The sequence below is a fragment of the Diuraphis noxia genome, unplaced genomic scaffold (assembly GCF_037042655.1).
Source record: "Diuraphis noxia isolate RWA-SAM2 unplaced genomic scaffold, SU_Dnox_SAM2 contig0003, whole genome shotgun sequence".
NCBI classification, from domain to species: Eukaryota; Metazoa; Arthropoda; class Insecta; order Hemiptera; family Aphididae; genus Diuraphis; species Diuraphis noxia.
The window spans coordinates 70,426,421-70,440,874 of NW_028301713.1; the positions used below are offsets into that span (position 1 = coordinate 70,426,421).

Here is a 14,454-nt window from a genome sequence, read left to right on the forward strand (position 1 = left end):
TCTACAATTCCCACAACCTTACCACACAAAATAACCATTATAAAATATTTTACTATATAATATAATATTATTCTCAATTTTGTCCTTCGTTATTATAGTTTCGGAATTGTACATAATATATATGTATGTATAAGTATATAACAGTAACGTCGTATCTTACGTGAATTTAGCGAGTGCGGGAAAAACAAAACAGCTTGCATTTCGCCGCATCGGGCGCACCGCACTGCGGCGGAACAGCATGGTCAGAATAGAATTCGTTCGCACTCACCGCAATCGCCGAACACACGTAGGCACGGCGTAACAGTGACAGAAACTAGGATGGGTCTATTCGAATAAGAATTCTACAGCAGCAGATAATTAGTGTATTAGTTATGATTTTTGAATTATTATTTTATTAGGTATACATACGGGGAATAACTTTGATGTGTGTTTTTTTTGTGTCTGTGTACAGCATAACTAGGCTTCAATTTTAAACTTTGGGGGTGGTTTCTGATGTAAAAATGAATATCCTTGGTACATTATAAAGGTCAAAAGTAAACATTTTCCAACAGTTTTCAAAAAAATCGAGAAAAACAAAAAAAAAACGACAGAAAAACGGGAATTTTTACGCAAAACCAGTTTTCGACCAAATCGATTTATTAATATGGCTGTAATTCAAAAACTAATCTCCTTATGACTTGTTCTTATTGTAGCTAAAAAAAAATTGAAAATCGATAGTGGCAATGTTTTTTTTATAAGCGTTTATAGTTCAAATTTTTAGGAAATCTGCCGAAAACGCGAAAATTTGCAAGTAATTTTGAAGTTGAAAAATCATAAAATTTTTGTGTTTATAACTAAGGATTAAAAATACAACATTAAATTTCCCGTAAGTTTTCCTTCAAATAGCTATAGAAAAAACTCGAAGCATCATTATAGGAAAAATTTTAAGTGCGTTTGAATTTTATATTTTTACGAAATAGCGTAACGATATAACGATTTATCCTCAAACGAATTTTAATATTTGTTATTTTTCAAAAAATATAAATCATAGATACTTGAAAATTTTACCAGTTATTTAAATTGGCATTTTCTTTACATGATTTAATTTTCAAAATATTTTGACTTTTTTTGAGACATTTACAGACAACTGAAATTTTCAATTTTTCTGAAAATTGTTTTTTGAAGCGTCGATAAAATTTTTTTGGCCCTATCAAAACACTTGAAAATTTAATACAAAGTTCCTCATAAGTTATTCTTATAGTGATTAAAAAATTATAAGAATACATAGGCACAATTTTTTTTTATTACATTTGAAGTTCAAATATTGACAAAAATTCGTCGAAACCATGAATATTTGCAATTTATTTTGTAGTTCGAAATTCATAAAATTGTTTGTATTTATATCTAAGGTTAAAAAATTAAACACTAAGTTTTCCATAAGTTTTTCTTCGAATATCTATAAAGGAAAATTGAAGCGTCATTATAGGAAAAATGTTTTGAGCGTTTGAGTTTTAAATTTTTATGAAATCGCGTAACGATAACGATTTATCCTCAAACCAGGTATATGTATATCTATGATAATATAACGTATTATGAATTATGATAACTACATGCAATGTTTTTGGAAAAATTGATTAACCTTATGCAAAATGCATCCTAATTGAAAAATAAAATATTTGTTTCAAAATACAATATATGACAATATTTAAATATAATATATTCTAGACTGACAAATCATCTCCGTTCAGAATCGTTTTTCGTATACAATGATACCTATCAATGCATTCAAATTTAACCTACTCTAGTCAGAGGTCCACCCTACCCCCTCCTAATGTACAGCAGAGCGACATCAGCACTTTTTTTTTCAATTAATTCTAAACTTTTTCAATAGGTATCTTCATTTTATTAGGCAAAAATATTTGACTTGGCTGTATTAATTTAACTATAGTGATTTTAAGAACTAATTAAGTAATTACTAATTATTATAAGATTTAAATTATATTTATATTTGATTATACAATGTAGTATATTATTTTATACATATTAGGTAAATAGAATGGTCAGAGCGAAGGGCATACCCGTCACGAATTAGAATTAAACTACAATCATGCAATGTTCTCCCTCGATTTACTGACGAAATGGTAAATACAAACACGAACCTACTACCCACAATATACGAATATTAGCGTTATGCATATATATCACCATTGACTATTGATTATGTGAATGACGTACTACTAGGTCTAATAATATAGTAAATAGTAACACGTACATATTATTATTATTATGTTTAACATAATGGACGTTAGTACAAAACTATCACTAACAATTAGCTAATGTCAATAATTGATATTATGTATTGCGATTTTGCTACTGTATCGATATATTCTGCAGATTAGGATAAAACTGATAACAGACTGTCGGTTCTTTAAAACTAGCTAAAGTGTTTCACGAGATCTATTCAATAATGGTCCACATTTTCGAAATTCAAAAGAATAACAAGCACACTACAAACAAAAAATTATCCCAAACGCATATACAATATACATGTATATAATTGCTGGTTCAAATTTATTGTTAATATTATTGTATAATATATTGTTTGTTGGAGAATTAATAAATATTATTATTATTATTATTAAATATGCTATACGCGTAATATACTAGATACTTATACAAAACATTACCAATTATAATATTACAATATGTAGTTGTAATATGTTTTCGTTGTTTTCAAAGAATTTTAAGCCATCCACCAATCCCCACAAAATTACTGTTGAACCATAATCGTCGATCCGGTGTTGTTAGTACCTACGTACGTAATATTATATTACACACGAGACCGCCGCAGGATAAAACACATTATTATGATTGACGGGAGGCGGTATGAAGACCGTCTCTCATCGAATGATATGAATAACGGGTGTACGTATCTGAAATGGTAATATGTACGGGGTGAGCGTATGACGATGTTTTCCCATTTTGACCGTACCGCGTGGGCGATAGGAGAAAACCACACACACACAGGCACACATGAGTACACAACACACTAATCCCATTTAAAAAATAACTAGCCTCCTATAAAACTGCTCTCGTCAGTTATAATATTAATGTACGGGAAGCAACCGCCGCCTCTGGTGTGATAATTTACGGTTATTCCTCAGAAGGCCCAGCCACATGATGGCAGACTTTCTGTAATTGACCGGCGTGGTGTGGGGATTGGAATATAGTTTAGGCTTTTGCGCGGGATGAAATATTAATAGTGAAACGCTTAGCTTTGACACTATACCACAACGGTGGTGCATGCAGGAACAATGAACTCTTATTTTTCTTTCTTCTCTATGTAATAATACAATATAATATTTCATAATAAATTTGGATACCAAAATTAAATAATATGAACTAACCCACGACTATACGATTCAACCATCATCTGTCACTCGAGTGCGTTATTACTTATTTTATTATTATGCACCTATTAATACGTATACGTTAATGTTGAAAATCGACATCCTCACGGTGGAAACAACACCAACAGACATTTTCACCGCAGCTGCGACAGGCTACAAAACCTCACGGGAAAATAAAAAATAATAATATTGGCGAGTGTGTGATATGTATATGCTTTGTAATTAATACGCAGCTGGATCATGGCGAAGGGATATAGGTATAGTCTTGTAGACGTCGTTTAACGTATTCGCCTGTTTCGGAATGATACCCGAGATGATACACAATAATCAGGATTTCCGGCTACCTACCATCCGATCGAGAATTCCGGAAGCTTTGCGTCGCTGGCACTAGCTGCTGCAGCCTAGCGTTCGCGCGTCTTATACATACTGTGAATTTATGACTTCGTTTCTGTTTAATGCTGTTTGTCCGCACCATTTGATATTAATATTCTATATTGTTATAATTTATAATATATTAAGTTTATAATAATGTGACTGCATTGGTGTTGGACGATACGTCATCAATATTATTATTTGCTAGATTGTCAAGAGACATTAACATTCACTTATTACCGCAGTCCGCTCCTAGCTATACCAGATGATGAAATAAATTCAATAATATATTATCGTTTCTAATTATCGTTATTGTACTACTATAATATGCCTAGTAATTATTATTATTGTTTGAGTGGAAATATGGTAATACAGCAATATCCTAATTTAATCAAACGGCAAAAAGACAATGGCCCCCAAATATATTATCTAAACAATCAATTTGTTTCTGAAGGATTTATTTTTCATCAAGATTTTATAAAACTGATATATATATATATTATTGTAATGATAATAAAAAAATTAATAATATAATAGTAATAATTATTCACCATATTTCAGTAGTTAATTTAGTAGTCTGTTTCATGTCGTTAACTCAATTTAATTGGCTGTATTATTATATCAGAACACTCGGAACGAGTAGAGGTGTAGTCTCTGGGTTTTATTTAGATATACTATTATATAACACAAAGATTAATATCCCTCGAAAAACGCTAGCCGTGTGTCTATGCGTGTGATTCTAAACGAACGACAGTTAGTAAAACAGTATGTATACGACAATATAAAAAAAATTTGATGTCTTATACCTACTCCTGTTACAACAACTCTCGGGCAAAGGTTAGTCATTAAATCTAATGTACGCGGAGCGCTGACTTATGCTTTATGGCAAGTCTCATTTGATATAAATACCATTATAATTCAAAATATTAACTTTTAAATAGATGCAAGTACGCAATGTAACAAGAAGTACAAAATATTTTCGTCTCAACACTATAATATATTTTAATATAATTCATCCATGTACGCAAGATCTGGATGAAAATAAATCCAAGACGATTAATTTGCATTTATCAATAAACCATACGAGTAGTAGTGGCCGGTGGTATAAACAATTATTTAACGTTCGTAATTAAAAGCGTTACGTTTCGATGGAAAACATTTAAAGATAATAAAATATCGCCCATACACTTGGAGAGAAGGCAATATTGTATATCTTGAACATCCCCGTTTTATATACATGTATAAGTATATATATATTTAACCAAAGGGTCTAAAAGAATTCGGCGGGAAAGACTTAATTAGATATCTTTGTTTTGAGCAAACCCCATACTTCAAATTGATTGATTATATCGAAAAATGTTCGTCTACAGCAATACAAGCGTTTGCTTTTAGATGCAGCAGCTGCATCAAGTACAACTGTAGATTAAAATGGAATGAGTACTAACAGTTATTAATGTTTTTTTAGAGACGGTGACATTTTAAAGACAACCGATTGTGGTTTTATCCAACTCGTGAAAGGTTAATTGAAGATAAAAGAATCAGACATGCGTTATATTTATGTGTCAAACAAAGATACATTAAACACATGCTTGGCCAATGACCGTTTATCGAATATCTAATGATTCATGATTGTATCGTTTTCTCATTCAATATTATGAATTATGATCCCATACATCTAAATGTTCAAAAGCATATAAAATTATAATACATAAAAATAATATCGTAATTTAAGTGTTACTATTATATTATATCATATACATATGTGTATTACAAAAAAATACTTTATTTTAGTAGGTAATAAAAATATTCAATATAATTAATAAAATATATTATTGAATTGTAACGACTATTCTACAATTTAGAAAATGTACAGGAATAAAAATGAACAGTTTTTAAACTGCAGTTGTCTTATAAATTGTCTATAAATAATTAGGTAGAATTTAACTAGGTTAATTTTATTTAAATTAAGTATTTTAAGATGTCAAATACAGAGAATTAGTAATTACTAAAATAATTTAAATCGTAAAGACCTTCAACGATCCGTTAGTATGATTTTATAAATTGAAAATACTGCTCCATGTTAACCGAGTTGCGTTGTACGAGTAATACATTTGAATAAACAATATTGCGTATTATATATTTACGTATATCTTATAAAATGTTATTAACACTAGAAATAATTATCACATGTAAATATATGGTAAGAGATATCAAATTTGCAAAATAAGTTTCCTGATTTGAAATTTAGACTTCATGAATCAAATTTATGCCATACCTTGGCATAATTCTATCGTATTAAAAAATGTATGTAAAATCTTCAAAATCCAAATTCTAGCTCTAGATAGTTATATTCTTTAGTTTTTTAGTTACTTAGTTTTAGTCATAGACACTTGGAATACCTGATTCAATTATGATCCAAGTAAAAATAATAAATATTAGTGTTAAACAAAATTATTATTATACTTCTAAATAAATAAATATAAAACCAAATTTTGATCTACGATAAAATGTGTTTCAATATTATTCAGGGCGAAAAAAGCTTCTCATATGGGAACGCTCAATGTTATGGTATTGTCAGTGGATGATGTTGTTCGCAACAACTGAAAATGACCATGTTTGGTTTCTATGATATTATCACAGAATATACTAATATACTCAGTCATCTTTGCGATATTTATAGCTGTTGAATGCAAAAAGTGTATAATTTTCTCAAACGAAATTATGTATACATCTAATTGACCGATAATATATGAAGATAAAACTAAGAGCGAACAGCATTAAGGAAATTAATGTAAGACGTCTAAGTAACACATAATTGTTTAATTAAATCGCTAATTAAATGCTAATTACTAAATATTTTTCCGGGCAGTTTTGAATTTATAGTCCGCCGATAACGGATATCTTAATCAAAATATTAGTAGGTATATGAGGTATCAATAAAAATATCTGTTTCAATCGAATGCAATAACAATACTAACTTTATTCGGATAATATGCAGATGAACAATAACTTTTGATTTTTAAAAAAACGATTCAATAAATCCAAACTTAAATTAATTTTAAATGTAGGTACCTGTATTTGTAGCCTTCAAGAGTATAATAGGTACAATATAATATAATCGGATGCAATTATATGGTTTAAAAAAAAAGAATCAAAAAACTAAGACGGCTTTTATAATTTCAACTTTTTTAAATTACTTTTTAATATGATTACATTAGCTATAATAACTATAGTAAGTAAAGTTATAGAGTACATAATATAAATTATATTATTATTTGTATCGAGTTTATAATATAAAATAATAGTGTATTATACAATATAGCCCGGACATAATGCATACACAGCCGTGAATTAATTGATGTTTATAATATAATGTAATAGTGTAAATTATAATTAAAACTCAAACTATAAATTATAAATGATGCCCTATTAAAAACCGTAAACTGTCTACTATAATATACCAATCAGTAACTATATTATATAGGTACATTGCATTTACTATGTCCACAATAAAGTTGATGGTTAAGCTACATTGTTAAAAATGTGTGATAAATACTTTCTTTCAGCCATTTATTTGTATTTCGTTATCAATTCATTTTATTAGCTATATATATTCCATATGGGATTTATTGCTTTGGAAATTAAAAACTAATGACAAACAAAATGTTGGTTCATTATTTTAACCATTAATAATTTGTTCACAAACGTAATTTGTTATTTAACTCCAGTAATATAATAATTAATTAGTAAATCGAATACTACTAGTAGTTATTTGTCTCAATCAAGTGAAATAATAAATACATTTTATATAGGTAAGAAAATATATAAAATTCTTGAAACTATACTAAAGAAGGAGTTTATATATTTTTTTAGGGTTTTTCCAGGGGGTTTTCTTAAACTTTTGCAAAGAAAATTAAAAAGAGGTAAAATTAAAGCCATTTCATTAAGAGTCTTTGTAAGTTTACTAAATTAAAAAATTTCCCTTAACAATGCGTTATTCAGCGTTTTTTACAACACATTATTAGGACAATACGGATTAAAAAAATTGTGTTTCATTTTGAAGTTTGAGTAGAATAATTATAATAATAATTAATAATATAACGTATTATGTTGTAATAACGATGTGTAGGTAGGTACTTGATATTTTATGAACCTATTAAATATTAGATATATAACTGAAACCGTATAATGAAATATTTAACAGTGTTAAAATTTAAAGAAATATGTAAGAAATGTTGAACTGGATATTTTTTAACATTTTCAGAAATAAAAATTGATCATCCTCGCTTAGACGTATAATATGTACGAATATACTGGAGCGCAAAATAAAGCATAGCACTAGAACTCAACAAATTTAATAGCTATACCAAATCTAAATGATACAAATTATAATTTTTTTTTCAATCTCGGTAGTAAAGTATAGAACTTTAATAGCTAAGCGGTCTGAGAGATATTTACACTGATAAATTATATTTTTAAACGACGACATGACCTACCTATGTATATATTATATATTATAATATATACTAAAAAACATATAATATATAAATTACAGGTGTATATACATTCATATTATTATATATATATTATTACGTTTTTGAAGTGTTGGTAAGGTATAGTAGCAGCTATTAATAATTTTGTCTTTTAGATGCATTTCTTAAAGATGCCTCATTTTATTATAGGTTGTTAGCTCGTTTTTACTCCCATAAAATATGAACGAGATACATATATATATATATATATATGTGTGTATATATAAGCCTACATTTAAAAGAACTATAATATGTATACGTTCAATTCATTCAGTGTTTTACCCCCTGCAGGGTTGCGTAGCGGGTTACAAATTGGATGATGACATTTTGGCCTGTATTATTGCTCTGTTCAAAACACGTAATGTTATTTTACAAAGCCATGGATTGTAGCTATCAGTATTACGTATGACCAACAGACTAAACAATATGTATTTACGATACATATTTTGGTAATAAGTACTCACATATTTATGCTACAAAAGTGTCTAATTTATCACTAGAAATAATTTGTAATATTTCATTGCATTTGGGAACTGAAAGACCTCTTTCAATAATATTATTAAATCCATTGATGATTTTTACCTCGATTTTTACTGACATTACTATAATACTACATAGTGTGACATATTAGATTTAAAAAGCATTATGTAGAACTATATGAATGCGGTTAATTCATTGACAAAGTCTTAGTATTTTATTTTCTATATAGTTCCAGAAAAACTATAGATTATGTCTTAAATGTATAAATATAACACTGTTATTACTTATTACCACTATTATAAAATATTATACGTAAATTACATGGGGAAATAGTATTAGTTTTAAAATGTATTTATTATACTTAGGGATGACACTTAATATTTAAAATCCTGAGCTCCAATTCACATGGAATATTAACACTTTTTAATGAAACCCATATAATAACATATAGGTACTAGTATATTAAAGTATTTGAATTAGGAAAATGTAACGTTTTTAATGGCTATACTTAAAAGGTTAAAACTCAACTTAAAAGAGTACAATAATATTTGAATGTTCTTAAGGGATTGGGGGTTGACCTCACACATCATATTGAGTTACAATAAAAATATATCTGAAACATTTGATATTAATTAGATAATAAAAATATCTAAAAGGTTAGGTATATATTTGCTTTGAAAAAGCCTTAACATATTGGTTCTATAGCAGTAAATATTTTTAGAGCTTCCTCCCTTTATATTTAAAATACTTTAGGTATTTAACAATAAAAGTTTAAAAAATTACAGCCAAAAATGTAGTTGTATTTGAAGCACTTGTTCAAATCCAAGAATTTTTTTTAAATTACTACAGCTTATTAATTATAAGTAAGTTTTGTAGGTACTTTAATGTACAATGATCCGAAAAAAAATAGATAATATCCTATATTTTTACTTCATGATATATAATATACCTATTACTTTAATGTTTATTTTATGAATGTATCTACTATTATGCATAGCTATCACAAAAATTTGCATAAAAGTTTAATATATTTCAATTTTATTTACTACACCTACAGAAAATAGAATAGCTAGGTAACTATAAACAAAAATCACGCGTTGTATTAATGTTTTATTTTATAGAAAACTAGCTAGTATACACACCTATATTATATACATTGATACATCGAAAATACAAAAAATGCATAACTTTATTAAATAAATAAATTATTGTATATACAAATACAAAATAAAAATAAATAAGGTCTAACAACCTTTCTGATGAATAACGTAAAAGAGCATAATATAATATTTTTAACAGGATATACGTGATGATATCTTGATTAGATCAGTAACGATTAATACGTGGGTTTTTTTTTAAGAAACTAATTCAATGTGCGTAGGTTTCGTCTATAGACATACTAAATACATATTATATGCTATATAATATTCTTATCAATCAAACGGTAGCCGTAGTCAAAATGATGAATATAGGTACTACTAAAACAACACGATATCCTTGAAAATTTAAATGTTAGTTTACATGGCAGTTCTGTTTTGAAAAGTAATAAATTAGTAATTTTTTCAATTGAATTATCAGTTTGCCAAAATTTGGGAAAAATAATTTTTATTAAATATAATGCACAATACTATGATGTGTCTGATAAAACTATTGAAACTTGAGATAAAAAATTAAAAAAAATTATTGATAATAATTATTACTTATCGAAAGATCGATAGATTAATTTGTATACATTAATGCTGTATAAGAAATACGTATACATCGAGGTATACATTTATATGCACTGTATAAAATAAAGATAAATATGGATTTTAACCTAGAACGGGGTTGCATAATATTTAGTTAATGCATTATCATCTATTCGTAAAAATAAAAAACGAAGATCTTAGTCACTGAAACAAGGAAAAAGTCGAATTAAAATTTAAAATTTTATTTTATTTTCTTATGTAACGGATATAATACTTATGAATTTTTAATTGTTGTATGTAGTAAATAATATTATAGAATACTGTAAATTAAATTGTGATTTAAACTCAATTGAATAGAAGCGGTTCGTGCGATAATAACGCCGTAAAATATAATATTACATATTTGATATTATTAATAATATATAATCCGACGCGTAAAGACTTAATCTAATGTGTACAGACATGTCGTGACAAGGACTGCAGGTAAAAGCAAAACGCTTGGTGGTCGGAGTTTGACAAACACGCTAAACACCATAATATTATAATAACAACTGTATCTCAGGTTATCTCGGAATTGGTTTCCAATGTTTCCATAAATGGTATACATACGTTGCGCGATTTTTCTAGGTATGGGAAACAATGAAACATCCGTTTAAAATGAATATGATGAGGACAATACATTAAGTCTGGAAAGTGGACGTCGATGAAAAACATAAGCAATACGACGGGATAACATCGTAGATGTAAATATGATGAAATACGTGCTTGAGGTGTGGCAAAAAAATGCGTTAAGTATGTACCTTATCATATAATATATTATACATATTATGGAATATTATTTATCTATCACTCAAATGCGGCTAAAAGAAGTTCCGTAGGAGCCCAATCATAATTTTTTTTCACCGAGTAAACTGAGTAAAGTCTAGGAATTGTCGTGAGTGATATTGATATGAGGGGAAGACAAGAGGATAGGCAAAACGCTATATGTGCTCGGGATAATTGGCCATTCTATTTGGTCCATTGATTGACACGCGTGCGCGCCCCCTCGACCACGAGTGGCGTCCCGCACGTCAACATGGTATAATATTATAGTAGTCTTATATAATATTGTATACACTGTATTATACTGTAGTAGTAGGCCACTCTAATAAAAAATAATAATAATAATATTACAAGCCGCCGCCGTTTACAACCGTGAAAACGTTTCTGTCGAGTGTTTACTGAATACTATTACTATTACGACGACTACTACTCTGCCCACCCATTCAGTCGGTATATAGACTATAGAAGATCTATTGGGTGGAATCCAACAGAAACACAACACACAAATACACACACATGCAAAGAGTGATATTCGAAATTCTGACGAATGATGGGTTTTTTTGTTAGACAAACAGGAGGTTCAAAAATTACACTGATGACGACCCTCAGAACATTGTTAGTCCTACACTCCTGCTCAAATATTATCGATGAATTAACCAGTTTCCCACCATACTAGGAAAATGAATACCATAACAGCATATATAGATGATAGGTGGTTTTATGTTTGCTATCGAACAGTCGACGTAAAAAAAACTACTTATATATTATTATATTTTATAATTTTACTGCCACATCGACCACGCTGACAAGATATTGTTATTTTAAATAATTTTTAAGTGGAAACCTATGAATAAATTCTAAAAAAAAAGACACTAGTGAAGTGTAGAGGCACTAGACTTGAAAAAAATGGGTCACGATTTTCAGCTTTTTTTATTACTGCTATATAATTCCACGTTTGTGCATTTGATTATAAGTTAAAACTTTTAACCCTCCTATATTATGTACCATGACTATTTTATTCTGACGATATTTTTAGAAATGCAATTACTTTTGATGGAATTCCGATTTTAGATTTAAATTGGACGCACATTATCCACCCTATAACATAAGGGTCGGTGTAAAACAGCTGTTTTAAAATAGCTGTCGTTCGGAATTTGAAACGAACGGAATTTTAACCATTTGCAATTCAAATCATTTTACCATACTATAAAACAACGTGTTTTTCTGACAATAATCATAATATTAATTATCTTATATTATTTTATTGTACTTGTTATTAGGGCACGTAAAAAACCGAGTACGGTGTTATATTATGTTAACTTTTTCTGTCGTATCAGAAACATAAAAACAGAAGACCGTATCAATCTCGTGATAGTGTCAGTGTGATACACATACTAACGTCGGTAAAAGGAAAACCTAACTGGTAAAATATAGTGTATGATGATGGTAGTTTTCAGAAAAATGACGTTTATCGAGCTTCGAGGGGTGAATTTGAAAGATGACGTTATTAATTATGATCGACTAGTTCACAGTGCGATTAATGTGTTATAAACTACGAAGGTATATGGTGGAATAAAGGAGGGGAGGTGAGGAAAAACTGGAAAATCTTCGAGAAAACCCCGTTCCGTGAGCGGAATCGATATTTTCCTGCCGCGAGCACATTGTTTTTACGTCATGCGTCGCGCCCCACCCGCGTCCAAAGACCAACCCGTTAATCTCCGGCACACAAAATATTATATTAATAATTAATTCAGGAAATAACAATTAGTGGACTTACCGATCGTGGTCGAGTGCAGAAGGAGCACCGAAATTGCCACCACTGCCGCCGTATTCATCGTGTGTAGTTAACTCTGTTGCGATTTCTTTTCACCCAACTTAGTCCCACAGTGTGTGGGTAGTGAGTTGGAGTGACTCGACTTTGGCGAAACTACCGTCTCGGTTTTATGCCGGCGGTTTGCGTGGCTCTGGCGGCCGAACGGCCATCATCCAACGGTATACAACGATCAACGATCTGCGACGATGATTTTACGGGATCGAAAAGAAATTAACAATGATCAACGGATGACGACGAAAACAACAACAATAATAATGATATTATTAACGTGTTATGGTCAGGCGGCGAGATGATAAGAGGCGGTAGAAAAAAAAAATTAAAACCGATCACCTTTGATCATACACCCGTGATATTATAATATTAGAATTAAATCGATAATAATTAATACCTATAGTAGGTAATAATTAGTAATAACGATTACGACGACGATACGCGTACCTCCGATAAGATAAGAGTGAAATCAAACGCGCCGCCAACGCAAACGCCACACGCGGGTCGCGTATCTCCCGATATCAGTGAAATCAAAATATTCGATTTTAAAATTGTTTTTATTTCCTGTATTTTGCCGCTCGACGAATCGAAAGCGCGGACACGCACTCACCGGCCGACTTACGGTAATAGACTGATCTGCGGCAGGCTGGTTAGTGGTTACCGGCAGCACTATTTAGCTATAATATGGTAGTGGTAGCGGTAGTAACAGTTGTTGTTATTGTAGTAGTAGTAGTAGTAGTAGTAGAAGTAGTAGTAATAGTTGTGGTAGTGGTGTGCGCGTGAAGAGCACAACTACGTAGAGTCACGCGGGGGAAACGCGCGCACTAGTCGTCGCGGGGCGAATTACACACTGCCGCGGCCGCCGCCTACCACCGTCGTCGTCGTCGTCGGCACTCGGCGGCCAATACCGCCGCGCCACCAACGTACAGCGCGACGGCGGCGGCGGCTGCCGTTGTGTGTGTGTGTGTGTGTGCGCGCGCGTGTGTGTGTGCGTGTCGGACCGGCCGCCGCCGTCGCTCCCTTTGGAATCACAAGTATTGACCCGAGAGAGTGCGTACGCGACCGACGTACACACGCAAACGAGACCCGCGGCGCTCTTTTTTTTCCATTTCACCCAACCCCCCCGAACCTAAACCCTCGACGTTAACCACTCGCGATATACGTACGTGGTGTATGATGTATTTTTATACAATATATCTTTTTTTTTTGTTACCTTTGAAGGTTTCGCTTTTTTTCTACACCCCCAAACCGCGCCCACCCACGCGAGAAGGCCGCGGTCAAGTCACCGGGCGGCGGCCGAACCTCCTCGTTTATCTCATCCTCGTTTCGTTTGAGCTCTCGCCTTG

General features: G+C 30.8%; 1 protein-coding gene across 1 annotated transcript in view; it reads right to left on the bottom strand.

The window, feature by feature from the left end:
* Window positions 1-13,961, bottom strand: part of dtn (transmembrane protein 132C dtn) — a 68,660-nt gene extending 54,699 nt beyond the window's left edge. Inside the window, exon 1 of the mRNA XM_015520030.2 lies at window positions 13,061-13,961. Within this exon, the coding sequence (XP_015375516.2) occupies window positions 13,061-13,118 (58 nt within the window). The 5' untranslated portion in view covers window positions 13,119-13,961. The remainder of the gene's footprint in view (window positions 1-13,060) is intronic.
* Between the last annotated feature and the right edge of the window lie 493 nt (window positions 13,962-14,454).